Below are 12,709 nucleotides of genomic sequence, written 5' to 3' on the forward strand. Positions count from 1 at the left end.
GTAATCACGTGAGTTTCAATAAAGCAAAATAATTTTTAAACAGCGCTGTCATATTACCTTAGTAAGGAATCATAAATAACGACACATAACCAACGTTAAGAGGATCTATTTATGTTTTGTGAAAGGAAAAAACAATATATCAGATTTTCGTCACCAAATATCGGTATTGAAATCATTTTTTCAAATCTCATATCTGTCAGCCTCTAATTATCTCTATGTATGCTTAGCTCTACTTCTTGCCATCTTTTCATCTTTATTTTGGTCTGGTCCCACGTTGACCTGGAAGGACAACCAATGTCACAGTATTTCATTTCAATTTGCACACCGGGGTCATAAGTAAATAAACACTTCACAGACGGCTAGGCGGCACAGAGGTGCTTAGAACAGGGCTTGATTTGAATGAGTAATGGCTGAAACTGTCAATTAAAGCAGGAAAAACAGAAGGGGGTTTGGGGGGGGGGGTGTATATCTTGGTGTGGTTTAGTGCTTGGTCAGTTAATGAACGCCCATGAGAAAACAACAGTCCACAATAATATTCTAACCAAAAAAAAGAGGCTGAAAACACAAATTAATGACACAACAGTTGCAAGTCTTGCCACAGAGAAGTAAATGACAACACCACTGTAGACCAATAGTGGTTTGATGTCGAGGCTTTGCTACTACCCACTGTTTCTTCCATTAATTATTGAGGTGCCTGGCCATAACACTCCCTGACTGCCACATGTCTGGCCCCTGGAGTTTTCAGATATCCAAGTTCCCTTAATTGGTTCTCCCCCCAGCAGAAGTATACTGAAAAGCAATGGCGGGTTTCAGAACATCAAGCACAATGACCAATTTGTGCTCGATTTGCTTGCTCTTTTTCACACACCGACCGTTTCTCAATAAATCAACAACGGAGCAAGCTGTTATACTGAGAGGACAGTGGCTTTCTGGAAAGAGTAAACTGGTTGTGGCAGTCAGGATGATTGGTTATAATCCATGCTTAACCCATTCAACAGTCCCTTTTAACAATGACAAAGCATTGTTTTACTCGACCTAAATGAGTGCTGAATAATGCTTTCAGTTCAGCTTTGCCGAGCTGTGCATTTAGGCTGGAAATATTCTATAGTTGTCATTTTAGAGGCAGAAGACAGCCACTCACAGTAAGACAAATGAATACTGTTTAGAGCTGGAAGTGTTGCTTTCCTCCCTATTTTCTTTTCTTGCTGAACGATCGGGAGACAAAATGAAAATTAATGGTTTTGCATTGTTGAGTAAATTACATAGCCAAACTTCATCACTTCAGAAAATCAAATGGAAAAATAGAGCTCTTCACTGTAGTTGAAACTGAAACTCAGTTGCATTAAGGACCAGTTTTCATTGTCTTCTGTGCCTCTCTGATTGCAATCATTTTCTTTCCTTGTGGTTTTTCTTTTGCCTTTTCAAATCAAGTAAATTTGAAGGGAAAAAAATGAATTTTACATCCAATAAAGGTTGCTAGAATAAATTAAAACACGAGGATAGCCTAATACCCAGAAATGATGGCTATTTTTTAAAGACAATCTTCTCATCAGTGGCTCTCTGTCTTAATTTTGCACTTAACCATTCACATCAGATAACCACTGATGAACATGCATGAAAGCTGGCACATGTTGAGCTAATTAGAGACAATCAGCAAGTGAACTGGAAACCATGAGCCAGTCGTGTTGCTGTATCAATACATACTGTAGAAGCTCTATACTGTAAAATAGAGCTTCTTAAAAGTATCACGAAAGACGAAGGCTACGTTTTTATGGTTTCCTTGGCTTACTGCATCCATCTTGGATTAGTTGTAAAATCATACCAAAGTACTGAAAGCCACATTTCCATAACTTTTGTGCTTTAAAGCACTTTAAAAAGTCTGATTTGACTAGCGATTCGACTGGTGAAACATCTCTCAGCCAATATGTTATTGTGTAAAACTTACAATACCATCCCTCATTTCTTGATGTGCAGGTGCATCTCTCAGGTCCTGTGTAAAATCTGGATCTTTGGTGGGTTTCTTCCCAGTCATGTCCTGTCCTTTCTTAAGGACATAGCTTTCAGATACTGTTAATCTGCTGTAGATAATCTTTTAAATGGTCACATCTTCTTTTGCCCTCCACTTTTCCACTTTCCTCAAACTTTTTAAGGACACACTGCACACCACGCTGAGCCATCCCAGGTTTTTGTGTAATAGTTATTTGAGAATCACTTTGTTGTCTCAAAAATGATACTTTAGATCTGTCAAACCACGTTATGTTTGCCATGAAATAAGTCTCAAGAAATTAAATAAATGATGTGTTTTTACAGTAGGCTGTTAGGAGTGCCAAGTTGTCTGTTCATCAGTTAGATGCCTCATTTTTTGATTCAATATGTCAGAGTTAGATGGCTTATCATACACAAATCTACAATTACAAGAAAGTCTGGCTTCTTGAAAGCAAAATATAAAGAAATGATGGATGGATTGAGACTTTTGCACCGCGGATCAACATTACTTACTTAACATTGTGACACCAGTGGAAGCTGTGTATACTCTGCATTACACTTAAGCTGCAGCATCTCTGTCTGGTGTGAATTGGGCCAACAGAAGGGAATTAATAGTGTCTCTAAAGTTTATATTAATATTTTTAGATAAAAAGTCGCAGAACTGTATAATGTCTCTGTTTGACTATTTTTATTTGTCCTATCAGAAGCCTTAAAGAAAGACTGATATGTATTTCAACGTTTGCCTGTCTTCAACTTTCTATCAATCATCTGTTGTTTAGTTGCACTGGAGCCCATTCACAGATCATCAGGAAGTAGTTAGTTGCCTTAATATGCTGAGACAGTTCCAGGGCAAAAACAGCCTCTGCCAGCAACAGAGCAGCAGTGGAAGAGACAGCCTAGTCCTTCACTCCACAAAAACTCAAAGGGCTTAATTAGTGTTTTGTCTGTTTTTTTTTAGGCCAAGTTAATTCTCACCTTTCAGCCCGGATGATGACCTAGAACCTCCCTGTCTGAGCCCCCTGAGTGTCTCAGACAGATGGAGAAGTCAAGCACAGTAGGTGACAATGTTTCCATACCGTGTTTGAAGTTACGTTGTGCACAGCTTGAGCTGAGAACCACTTAGAATGAAACTGTTCTCCCACACAAAACCTAATTGCTCTTGAACATGTCTGAAAGGACGTCTGAAGACAATACATGCAATGATGAATCTAAAACAAGTCCAAGTCAGAGGTGCAGTACCTGTTTTTTTGGGGCATGTCACCCTCATCCTCTGGGTGTGCAGGTTTATCGGAATAAACTCCAGAGACTTTTGAGCTTTGCAGCAGCTTGGCTTGAATGAGCAACCTGAAAACATAAACAACAGTATATGTCACAAAACCAGGTTGTGTTGGTCAAGATCTTGAAGAAGAAAGAAGAAAAAAAATCCTTGTACTGTAAAAGCGATTGTGTAGAAGTTATGCTGGGTATTTGTAGTAACCACAACCAAATTTTGATACATTTCCTACACAAATGATTGAAGACACCAAGTTCTTTGCTAAATTAACATGTATTTATTTCACGTTTACATACATTTAAATTGACCAGTGTGCAGTCTTTGTCAGTGTAATAATGATATATCCTGATGCAAATAATAAAAAATTGCATCAGGATATATCATTATTTCTACATTTCTCAGAAGACCAGAGGATTTCTGGCTATACAGTCCAAAAGGTCTCATGCTGGCCTATCTTGCCATGTTTCTAATGGCTCCATCACCCTAAAATAAAAGCAGGATGGCTGACTCCATGCAACTATGAAAAACTGGTGACTGCGTTGAATCTGTTAGAAATTGATTACAAGTAGCTCTGCTGACCAACTGGTCACCTGCAGTTTAAGGTGCAACACCACCAACCTTATTCGATCACATGGTAACTACACAGATTGGCCAATGGGAGCCAATCTATCTCCAAACAGTGGCAGTCTGATTTGGACTGACAACAGTCACTCTAAGAAAAGTCAATTTGCAGTTGAAGGTTTGCAAATAATAATCAGTCCAATACAGTGGTTTATTGTGGGAGTTACGTTCTAAAAATAACCTGCGATAGGTGAAATCGGCGAAGTAGCCAACTTTATTTTTTACAATTATTATAGATGTTTTAAGGCTGTAAAACCCCCTCACTATACACTTTTATAAGACAGGCATGAACATTTTCACACTTTTCTCTCCTGTTTAAACACTCTCAAAGTTCAAACCTTTGTAGAAAAACAAGTTTAGTATTATAGAATGAAACCAAAAGCACCCACAGGTGCCTCTGACGGTGCAAAACGTTTCGTCGACATTGTGGTGTTTGTTGGGGAGAAAACTTACAAATATACAGTGCAGCACTTCAGAGTCACACTGCTAGTGATCGAAGATTTATGTAAATTTTACAAGGTGAACGCATTCTGTACTGTACAGGAGACACAGCATGGAGGAGATTGATTGACAATGGTCTACAGCCAATTAGGACGCAGAACACAATGCGCTGTGAAAAAAAAAATTAAAAAAGCAAAATTGCACTCAAAAAAATCCGCAAAACAGCGAGGCTGCGAAAGGTGAACCGCATTATAGCGAGGGACCACTGTATACACATGCATAAAGATTGCAAACATGTAGCAATCAATCTGAGTCCATCTGTGCTGATGAGCGCAACTCATCTGCAATGCATCTCTTTGTAGCAGGGCACTCAATTCAACTGGTTGCCAACTGGTTGTATTCGCGTTTAAGTTAGATCACCATCAACAACTGTGTCACTATTTGTGGAGAGATTATTGTTTCAAATCCATGAGTTTCTGGCTGGAATCTGAATATAATTAGTTAACATGAATGTCTGTGTATGTAGACAGCAACATATTTGTTATTCAAGTGCCATCTAATAGCAGACTGACCATTTTATCATCATCATGACAGACAGCAACTGAGTGTAAGTGCCGTCCTCAAAGCAGCCATTTCAAAGGCAGTGAGATTGCAAGTTCATTGCATAAAGTCGAAATAATGTTCTCCAATCACTGTCTTCACTAGTGTGACTGTATCATAATGTCCTGCAACATAACTTTCAGCTGTTTTAATTTGCTCCTCTTAATGTCAGAGTATAATCCACATTCCCTGAGCAAATTGTATCTTTTTTCTGCAATATTAGTCATTTGGTCTTCCTTTTGAGTCTTTCATATAAAAAAAAAAAACCCAACCCATATACCACATATATTCCAACATATTTGGCGTTGCAAATACAAAGTGTTTCTCTGAAAAGTGCAAAGCTGTGTCACTGTGAAGAATGTTCTGATTTTATCTAATGATGTTTTCATGCTTATTCACTGTGTTACACCATAAACTGTATTCAATGTGCTTTGATTTGAAGCAACGGTGTTCTATTACTTTTAAACCATATATCTGAGTTTCAAAGTGGTTCATCATGTCTGCAGCCTTGTCATTTGTCAGCCTATTGTATTATAGAAAGCCCTTACTGTCTGCTACAGCTACACCACATTACATTACACGGCTTTTCACTTCATCAGTTCATGTGGCAAGGGACAAAGACACAGAGGCAGGAAGCATTAGATAATAAGTTAAATATATGATCAATTGTTCTCTTGATTGATTTACCAATGAAAAGAAAACCCCTGCGCAATTCAGTGACTTGAGATCTATTTAATGCACGACTGAGTGACAAAAGGGAATACAAAGCAAATTAAAATCGATTTAAATTAGAAGTTGTTGAAGTGGCTGCAGTGCAGATTCAGATATACCTCTACGGATGCGGGGACTTTTACAACTTAATTGCTACAATATGCCGTATAAACGGAAGACATTTGTTCGTTCTCCGTCAGAATTGGTCACTTAATGAATCTGACTTCAGAATACAGCCCCAAAAATAGAGCACAGTTTCACATTTCGCAGGACTTTAAGATAACTGAGAGGACAATTTTCCCAAACAAACAATAACCTTTAAATAAAATGTCAGAAAGTAATCATACAGTTTTAAAATACTGTAAGCTATGAAGAAATTATTGTAATCAATTCTTTCATGTTCACCATCATGGACTGGACTGTTAAACCAAAATACCCTACCTTTTAATGTGCATCAAGACTGTTTAACACACAGTTGGAACCCAGCAAAGTCAAAATCAGCTGACTTGCAACCTTGCAATAACCTCTAATTTATGGTGTAATGCTTTGAGCACAGTACTTTATGTCCTTTGCAAACACTACTCTGTTCAAAATGTCCAATTAAATGTTCCTGCCAAATGACATTCTTTGTTTTTGGCTTATATTTAAGCTCAAAATCATTTTCTGACACTTCAATTTGGCTGCTCATATCCAACAGGGGTCATTAGCCTTTTGAGCATTCAAATACACTCGAGCAAAAGAGGCACTGCAATCTTTGCAAGTAGAAGTAATTGAGTTATAAAATATATAAATATATCCCCTTCAAGCTCGGGTCCTCTACCAGAGGCATGGAGGTTAACGGTCCTGTGCAGTATCTTTGGTGTTCCTATGACTACAAACTTCTGGACAGAGATCTTGGATGTTGTTTCTGGAATCTGCTAGTTGTTGGAGCTGCTCGCCAAGTTTGGGGGTCACCTCCCCGAGTGCTCTAATTACCACGGGGACCACTGTTGCCTTCACCCTCCACAGCTTCTCTACCTCCTCTTTGAGTCCTTGGTATTTCTCGAACTTCTCGTGTTCCTTCTCCCTCACGTTGCTGTCACGTGGTATAGCTTTCTATCACTACAGCCGCCTTCCTCTGCTTGTCCACCAGATGACTTCCAGATACAGACGGACCAACTTCCAGATAGACCAAGAAGTCCCACAGGATCTTAGCTCAGTCATCCTCAACCAATCTGGAGGGCATATCCCATTTTGACCTTGACACTTACAGACCCTGCACCTTGTTGTTACGTGCTGGATTATCTCAGGGCCATTTCCACACAGCCTGAACCGTCGGGTCTTGCCTGCTATGGTTCAGAGTGTTTAAATGAGAAGCTGCATCTATTCATTCTGTTTTATAAAAGCAATTGCAGCATTAGGCCGATCAGGTGTTTTTATTCAGCAGTGTTATATTTAATATCGCAAAGGCTTGTCTTGTGATGACTTTTCCAGAATTTGTGTGTCGATGAATGCCAAGCTTCTTGAGACACATTAATAGTCTGTCTGCACACAAAGGCTGTGGGCAGACAAACCTACTTTTGCTGATGTGGGAAACACATCATCACATTCCTTTAAGCCAGAGGAAGTGACTTTTTTCCCCAGGAAAACCCACCAGGAAAGAATAAAAACTTTCCTGTGCAGCAGTTTGTATCAGCATTACAGGATAAACAAACATTCCTTATTTAGGAGGGGATTCATAAAATATTCTGGTTAGTCGAAGACATTCCTGTCATATTAACAACACCAAAAATGTCCAGAGTGTGAAATTCTGGCATAATTTCTAAATGTTTTAGAATGATTTTATTGTAACAAATTGCTCGTGTCAGTAATTCGTTTACTTAACATGTTTAATTTGTGTGTGAGTGGCAGTATAGCGTGTTGACTGCAGAATAATGACTAAAACCATACTTTGCAACTCTTCTATCTGACAAGCAACATAACTCACCTTTAGGAAAACTTAACTAAGCTGTACTGAATCTTCTCCTCCTGTAATCACTCTTGAGGCAACAGACCAATAGCCAACAATCAGAGCCTCAGCACTATTTACGATCTATGTTGACACAGAAGATAGATGAGAAAACCTGTAACCCGCCACAAATTTTTAACATCATTTGGCAGGAAGGCCAGAGATGAAAACAAACTCACTGCAACTCAATTACAGCATATAATGGTGCAACTGCTGACCCACTCAAGCTGAAATGTGTTGCCTCAAAAATGGCTAACACTAATGACTCAGCTGTAGACGTTGGAGATGTGGCTGGTATTTTTACGAGCGCTGAAATCAATCATGTCTTCTTACTAAGGTGGCAGATTTGCTGCCCTTTATCAAAGTGAAAAAATAGACAGATGCCGTTTCTAGCTAAATATACATTCTGCTTAAAAATACAGTGCAAACCAAAGCATGAGCAGTTTTCAATGCTGCAATCAGTCAGTACTACGTACTAGTAAATCATTCGACATTCAGCAATTCATATAGTGCTTTTATTACCTTTATACTATGAGCTTATATAACCTCCACAACATGTCTAAAGGTGTAATCCTAAAGCCAATCATAGTGTGAAGGGTGCCCAGGGATTAGCTAAACAGCACAAGGAGTTTTAACAGTTCTGTCAGGCTGTATTTGGCTAATTTCTGATATCACCACAATGACATTTTTAATTGAGTAAATTAGCTCATCATGGCATGCCAACACATTTTCATTACTGCTATATAAAATGAGCCCAACACGCGCAAACTGATATTTGACCTAAATATGTTGCTGAATGAAACATCTAAAGGATCAGAACCACAGGACAAAGTTTCCACAGGACTGTATAGAGGCGTGTGGAAATTGTTTGTTCCTCCAGAAGATGAGTGAACATTATCCTATATGTCTGCCTGACAACTAAATGAACATTTAAAAAAAAAAGCCAACAACCAGTATGTATGAAGTCTTACAGATCAGTGTACTTCTGTCCATATGAAAGATGACAGATCATGTTCGTGATCCTGTGGTGCTGAGAGGACAGCAGGTTTTTTTTCTTTCTTGAATCCATGCAGAGAGACACCATGTTGTAGAGACACAGGAGAATTGAACACATGCTGTGTGAGCAGTGGTATTGGTCTGACAGGACCAATGTTCCCTCTAATTTTTCATGTGTCTGAGCGAACACACCAACTCCCTGAGTGGTCCCTTGGACCACTGTGAGCAACAGCAGACGTGTGCACTGTGGTCACGCCAGCATCGAATCCATCCAAGTTACATGGTTTATTAAAATAATCAAATTACAGCATTTACATTTATGTTAGACTACTTTTAATTAACTGCTTTAGCCCACTTACAATGAAAATAAATTAAAAAAAAACCTGTGTAGTATGTTAACACTATTGGAAGTAAAAATAAGTTGAACTCCAATTTTAACTTCTTCTTCTTTCTTTTTTTTAATGACCAATGTGGGCAATTCATTATATAGTTACTTCTTCAAAAAAGTAACTGAGTTATGCAAACAACAACATTTTCTGCAGCTGTTTACCTAAAAATGCAGCCATTTCAAACTATTTACAGAATAATCCGCTGTTCTGCATCAATTTTGATGCCACACAAATTATTTGTGCCACTCCAAAAAATAATTTCTGTCCACTATGAGATAAAGGAGAACAACAGCCTGATACCTGCAGGCCTGACAACAGGAGATGTATCACTGCTGTAACACCTTAACATTCAGCAGTCACCTCATTGTTCTGAACACACAACAAAACTATTGACTACACTACAGACTAACTACACAAGATTTGCGCTAAACGTCGCAAATCTCTCACATCTCAAAACCGCTGTCACTCCTAAAGGGTGGGGGTGTGTTTTGGTTTCATCTTTGCTCACAGGTGGAGAGTGCTTTCGAGCGTTTTCCTGATAAAATGCTGATTTTATCGTTTCTTCCTGAAGTAAATATAAACAACGATAGTATTCAGCAAGGAAACCAAACATTGCATATATTTTTATCATAACTCTGGATTTACTTGGCCAATCAACACAGTTTAAAAACTGGTATAAAGTCCACACTTTTTCCGTCAATTGTTCCGTCTGTCCTGCTCACATCTCCAATGGTTGTACACGTTGTCATTAACGTGGCTTCACTCCACATCAGCCACGCCGCTTTGTTAGCTAAAACACCGGTGTCGGCACATAAGGACGCTGTCATAGCCTGTCAACGACGCTGATTAGCTGCGTATATACGAATGTGAATCACATCAGCGGCTGGACTATGGGATAAGGTGGCATCGTTCTAATCCCATACGGGAGCAGCCAGTCACTCACTGACTAACACTGCAAAACAGAATTGTTAAAGTATTCATTTTAATTTCAATTCAGGTTAGATTTTTTTTCTGTGCGCAGAGACCGTGCCAGCAGTGCGCAATTGCGCATGTGCGCAGCTTAGAGGGAACATTGGACAGGACTATGATTTAAACAAGTGTGTCATGTCTGACGTCACTTTCTTTTCTTTTAACCAATTTGTGGTTTATCTAACATTCGGTCCTCATTTTTAACCTGCAAAACAGAAAATGTATGTGAACATCTTTACCTGGAGGAAGCAGACTGTAAAGATGGCTGTCCTAATACAGATATTATGGAAAAAAATATCATGTCCACCTGCCCTGCTATCTCTGCAATGAGTAGGCTTTACTGTCAGCCACACAGATATATGACACTGCCTTAAACACTCAGCTCTGGGCCTTAAGCTGTAGTTATCCCATAAGCGAAGGCTCAGAGGCCTAACGTTTCACCAAAGGGATGACTGACATTTTAGAGAGGAGATTGCAGACAGTAGCTAAGGTTTAACACTAACAGGACTATGACTGCACCTTTAACTCACCAGCTGGTAAACAGTGCAAGCAGGGATGAGTCATTTATTAATGGAATGCAGTTAATGATTTGTTCACTGAGGTCAGTGGTTTTAAAAATTGGAAGAATGTTGGACCTGAACATGGAAACTCATCCACCTCCCAGAGAACTGCTTCTCTTCTTTATTGTAACCATGTGCAATTTCAAAACCTTTGGATTTTGTTTTCTATAGCACCAATTTGAAAAATGTTGGGACGCTGTGTAAAAAGTAAACAAGAACAGAATGCTATGATCTGCAAATCTCATAAATCCACATTTTAAGTTGAACACAAAAAACATGTCAAATGTTTAACATGACAACTTGAGTATTTCAAGAAAAACAGAAAAAATGTTTTAAACAAGTTGGAACTGGGTCAACAAAAGTAAGTAGTACTAAAAAGAAACATTCAGAGTAACACATAATTAGGTTAACTGGGGCATTCATTGAGTATGAAATCAGCATCTTTGAAGTAAAGGTTCACCAACCTTGAAAAATCTGCATCTACAAATTGTGGAAAAACTTCATGAAAAAAATCAGAGAAAATGGAGAAATCTCTGTGTGCAAGGGGACAAGGCCCAAAGTCAATATTGGATACTGGTGATCTTCAGGTCCTCGGGCAGCACTTCATTAAAAACAGGCTGGATTCTCTCATAGAAATCACTGCACTGCGTCATCCATAAATGCAGGTTAAAGCACTATCACGCAAAGAAGAAGTCATGCATGGCACGTCCTCCAGACTAACGAGGAGAGGGACCATCCAGCTTGTGATCAGCACTCAGGTCAAAGGCCTGCATTTCTAATGGTATGGGGGTGTGTTAGCGTCTGTGGAAGTGACAGATTGTACATCTACAAAGGCATCATCAATGCTGAAAGGTATATACAGGTATTAGAGCGACATGCTCCCATCCTGACAACGTCTTTTTCAGGGAAGGTCTTGGATATTTCAGGAAGACAATGCTAGAGCGCTTACTGCATCTACTACTCTCTCAAAGGTCCAGCAGCTGGTCTCATCAGTTCCCAGATGTTTACAGACTATTGTTAAAAGAAAAGGCTACACAGTGGTAAACATGACCCCATCCCAACATTTCTCAGATATACTGTTGCCATCAAGACCTTATTTTATCAGTTTAAACATTTGATTTGATTTCTATGTTCTACTGTAAATAACATATAGACTTTAATTTATTTATCCCGTCTAAATGTAGTACTTAGACATGAACATTTCCAAAAGAAGAGCACAGTGAGAAATTAAATGAAAGTTCCTAATTTGTGTGCAGACACAAGTAATAGGACAGCCGTGCCCACTGACTTTTGTTAATGAACTCCTCTTATGACGAATGCCACTCAGTTGCCATATTTGTCACCCTTTGTTTGTTCTGGTAATTATGTTTTCATTTCTTGTCCCTCCTGCCACATTCGTGCACCCACTCAACCTCCTCCACAGTCTGTCTCTTTTCGTCTCTCCCTCCCCAACCTTTTTTAATCATATTAGTTATCAATAATTAATCTGCAGCAGCTTGCCCACCCGGCTTGTTTAGCAACGTCTGTCATCCTGTTAAGTTAATGCAGGACTGAATTAGAGTAGCAAGATAGGGTTGGGGGATCCTCCATGTATTACAGCATCTGGACCACGCAAGTGAGTTGTCAGGAACTATAATGACCAACACCACATTATCCTTTCCCTCAACCCCTCCTCAGAGTCCAGGCAGGCAGCACCGAGGCTTAGCCATCTTTATTTCTTATCAGCTGGGCAAAGCAACAAAGGAACAGAGACAAATATCTCATTATGTGGATGAGGGTAACTCAGTAGAAAATTAATCACCAGCCGTAATGTTAATATGTGCATAGTAAGCTGAAAAATGTATAGGAACATGCTGCTGCGAGGGAAAGAAACAAATTCAGAATGATTGGTCTTTTATACGTTTGCTACTCCTGTAAACGGATAACAAATGTATAAAAATGATTCTGTTCTCATTTTATTTAATGGGACTGTGTCTTTGAGGGCGTAAGCTTGAGAACAAGCCCCATACAGAGTGCAATATCCTGTACTGTATATGCATGCTGTTCATACGAGCTTTTATCTAGCTTTTGAAGTTCAAACTATATGCAACACATGCATCACCTTTGTATTTCAGAATGCATTTTCAACAACACCTCGTCATTGCCAAAATCACGCGTTCGGCATCTACCTGTTAAA

The 12,709-nt window shown here is 39.1% G+C and overlaps 1 protein-coding gene across 8 annotated transcripts in view; it reads right to left on the bottom strand.

The window, feature by feature from the left end:
- The window catches only part of inpp4b (inositol polyphosphate-4-phosphatase type II B), a 182,288-nt gene that overhangs the window by 43,531 nt on the left and 126,048 nt on the right, over positions 1-12,709 (bottom strand). For all 8 annotated transcript variants that reach the window (XM_005932330.3, XM_005932329.3, XM_005932328.3 and 5 more), the window contains one exon: positions 3,226-3,330. In XM_005932330.3, coding sequence (XP_005932392.2) covers positions 3,226-3,330 — 105 coding nt within the window. The remainder of the gene's footprint in view (positions 1-3,225; positions 3,331-12,709) is intronic.

This window comes from Haplochromis burtoni, unplaced genomic scaffold, assembly GCF_018398535.1.
Source record: "Haplochromis burtoni strain Fernald_Lab_line unplaced genomic scaffold, NCSU_Asbu1 Contig_158, whole genome shotgun sequence".
NCBI lineage: Eukaryota > Metazoa > Chordata > Actinopteri > Cichliformes > Cichlidae > Haplochromis > Haplochromis burtoni.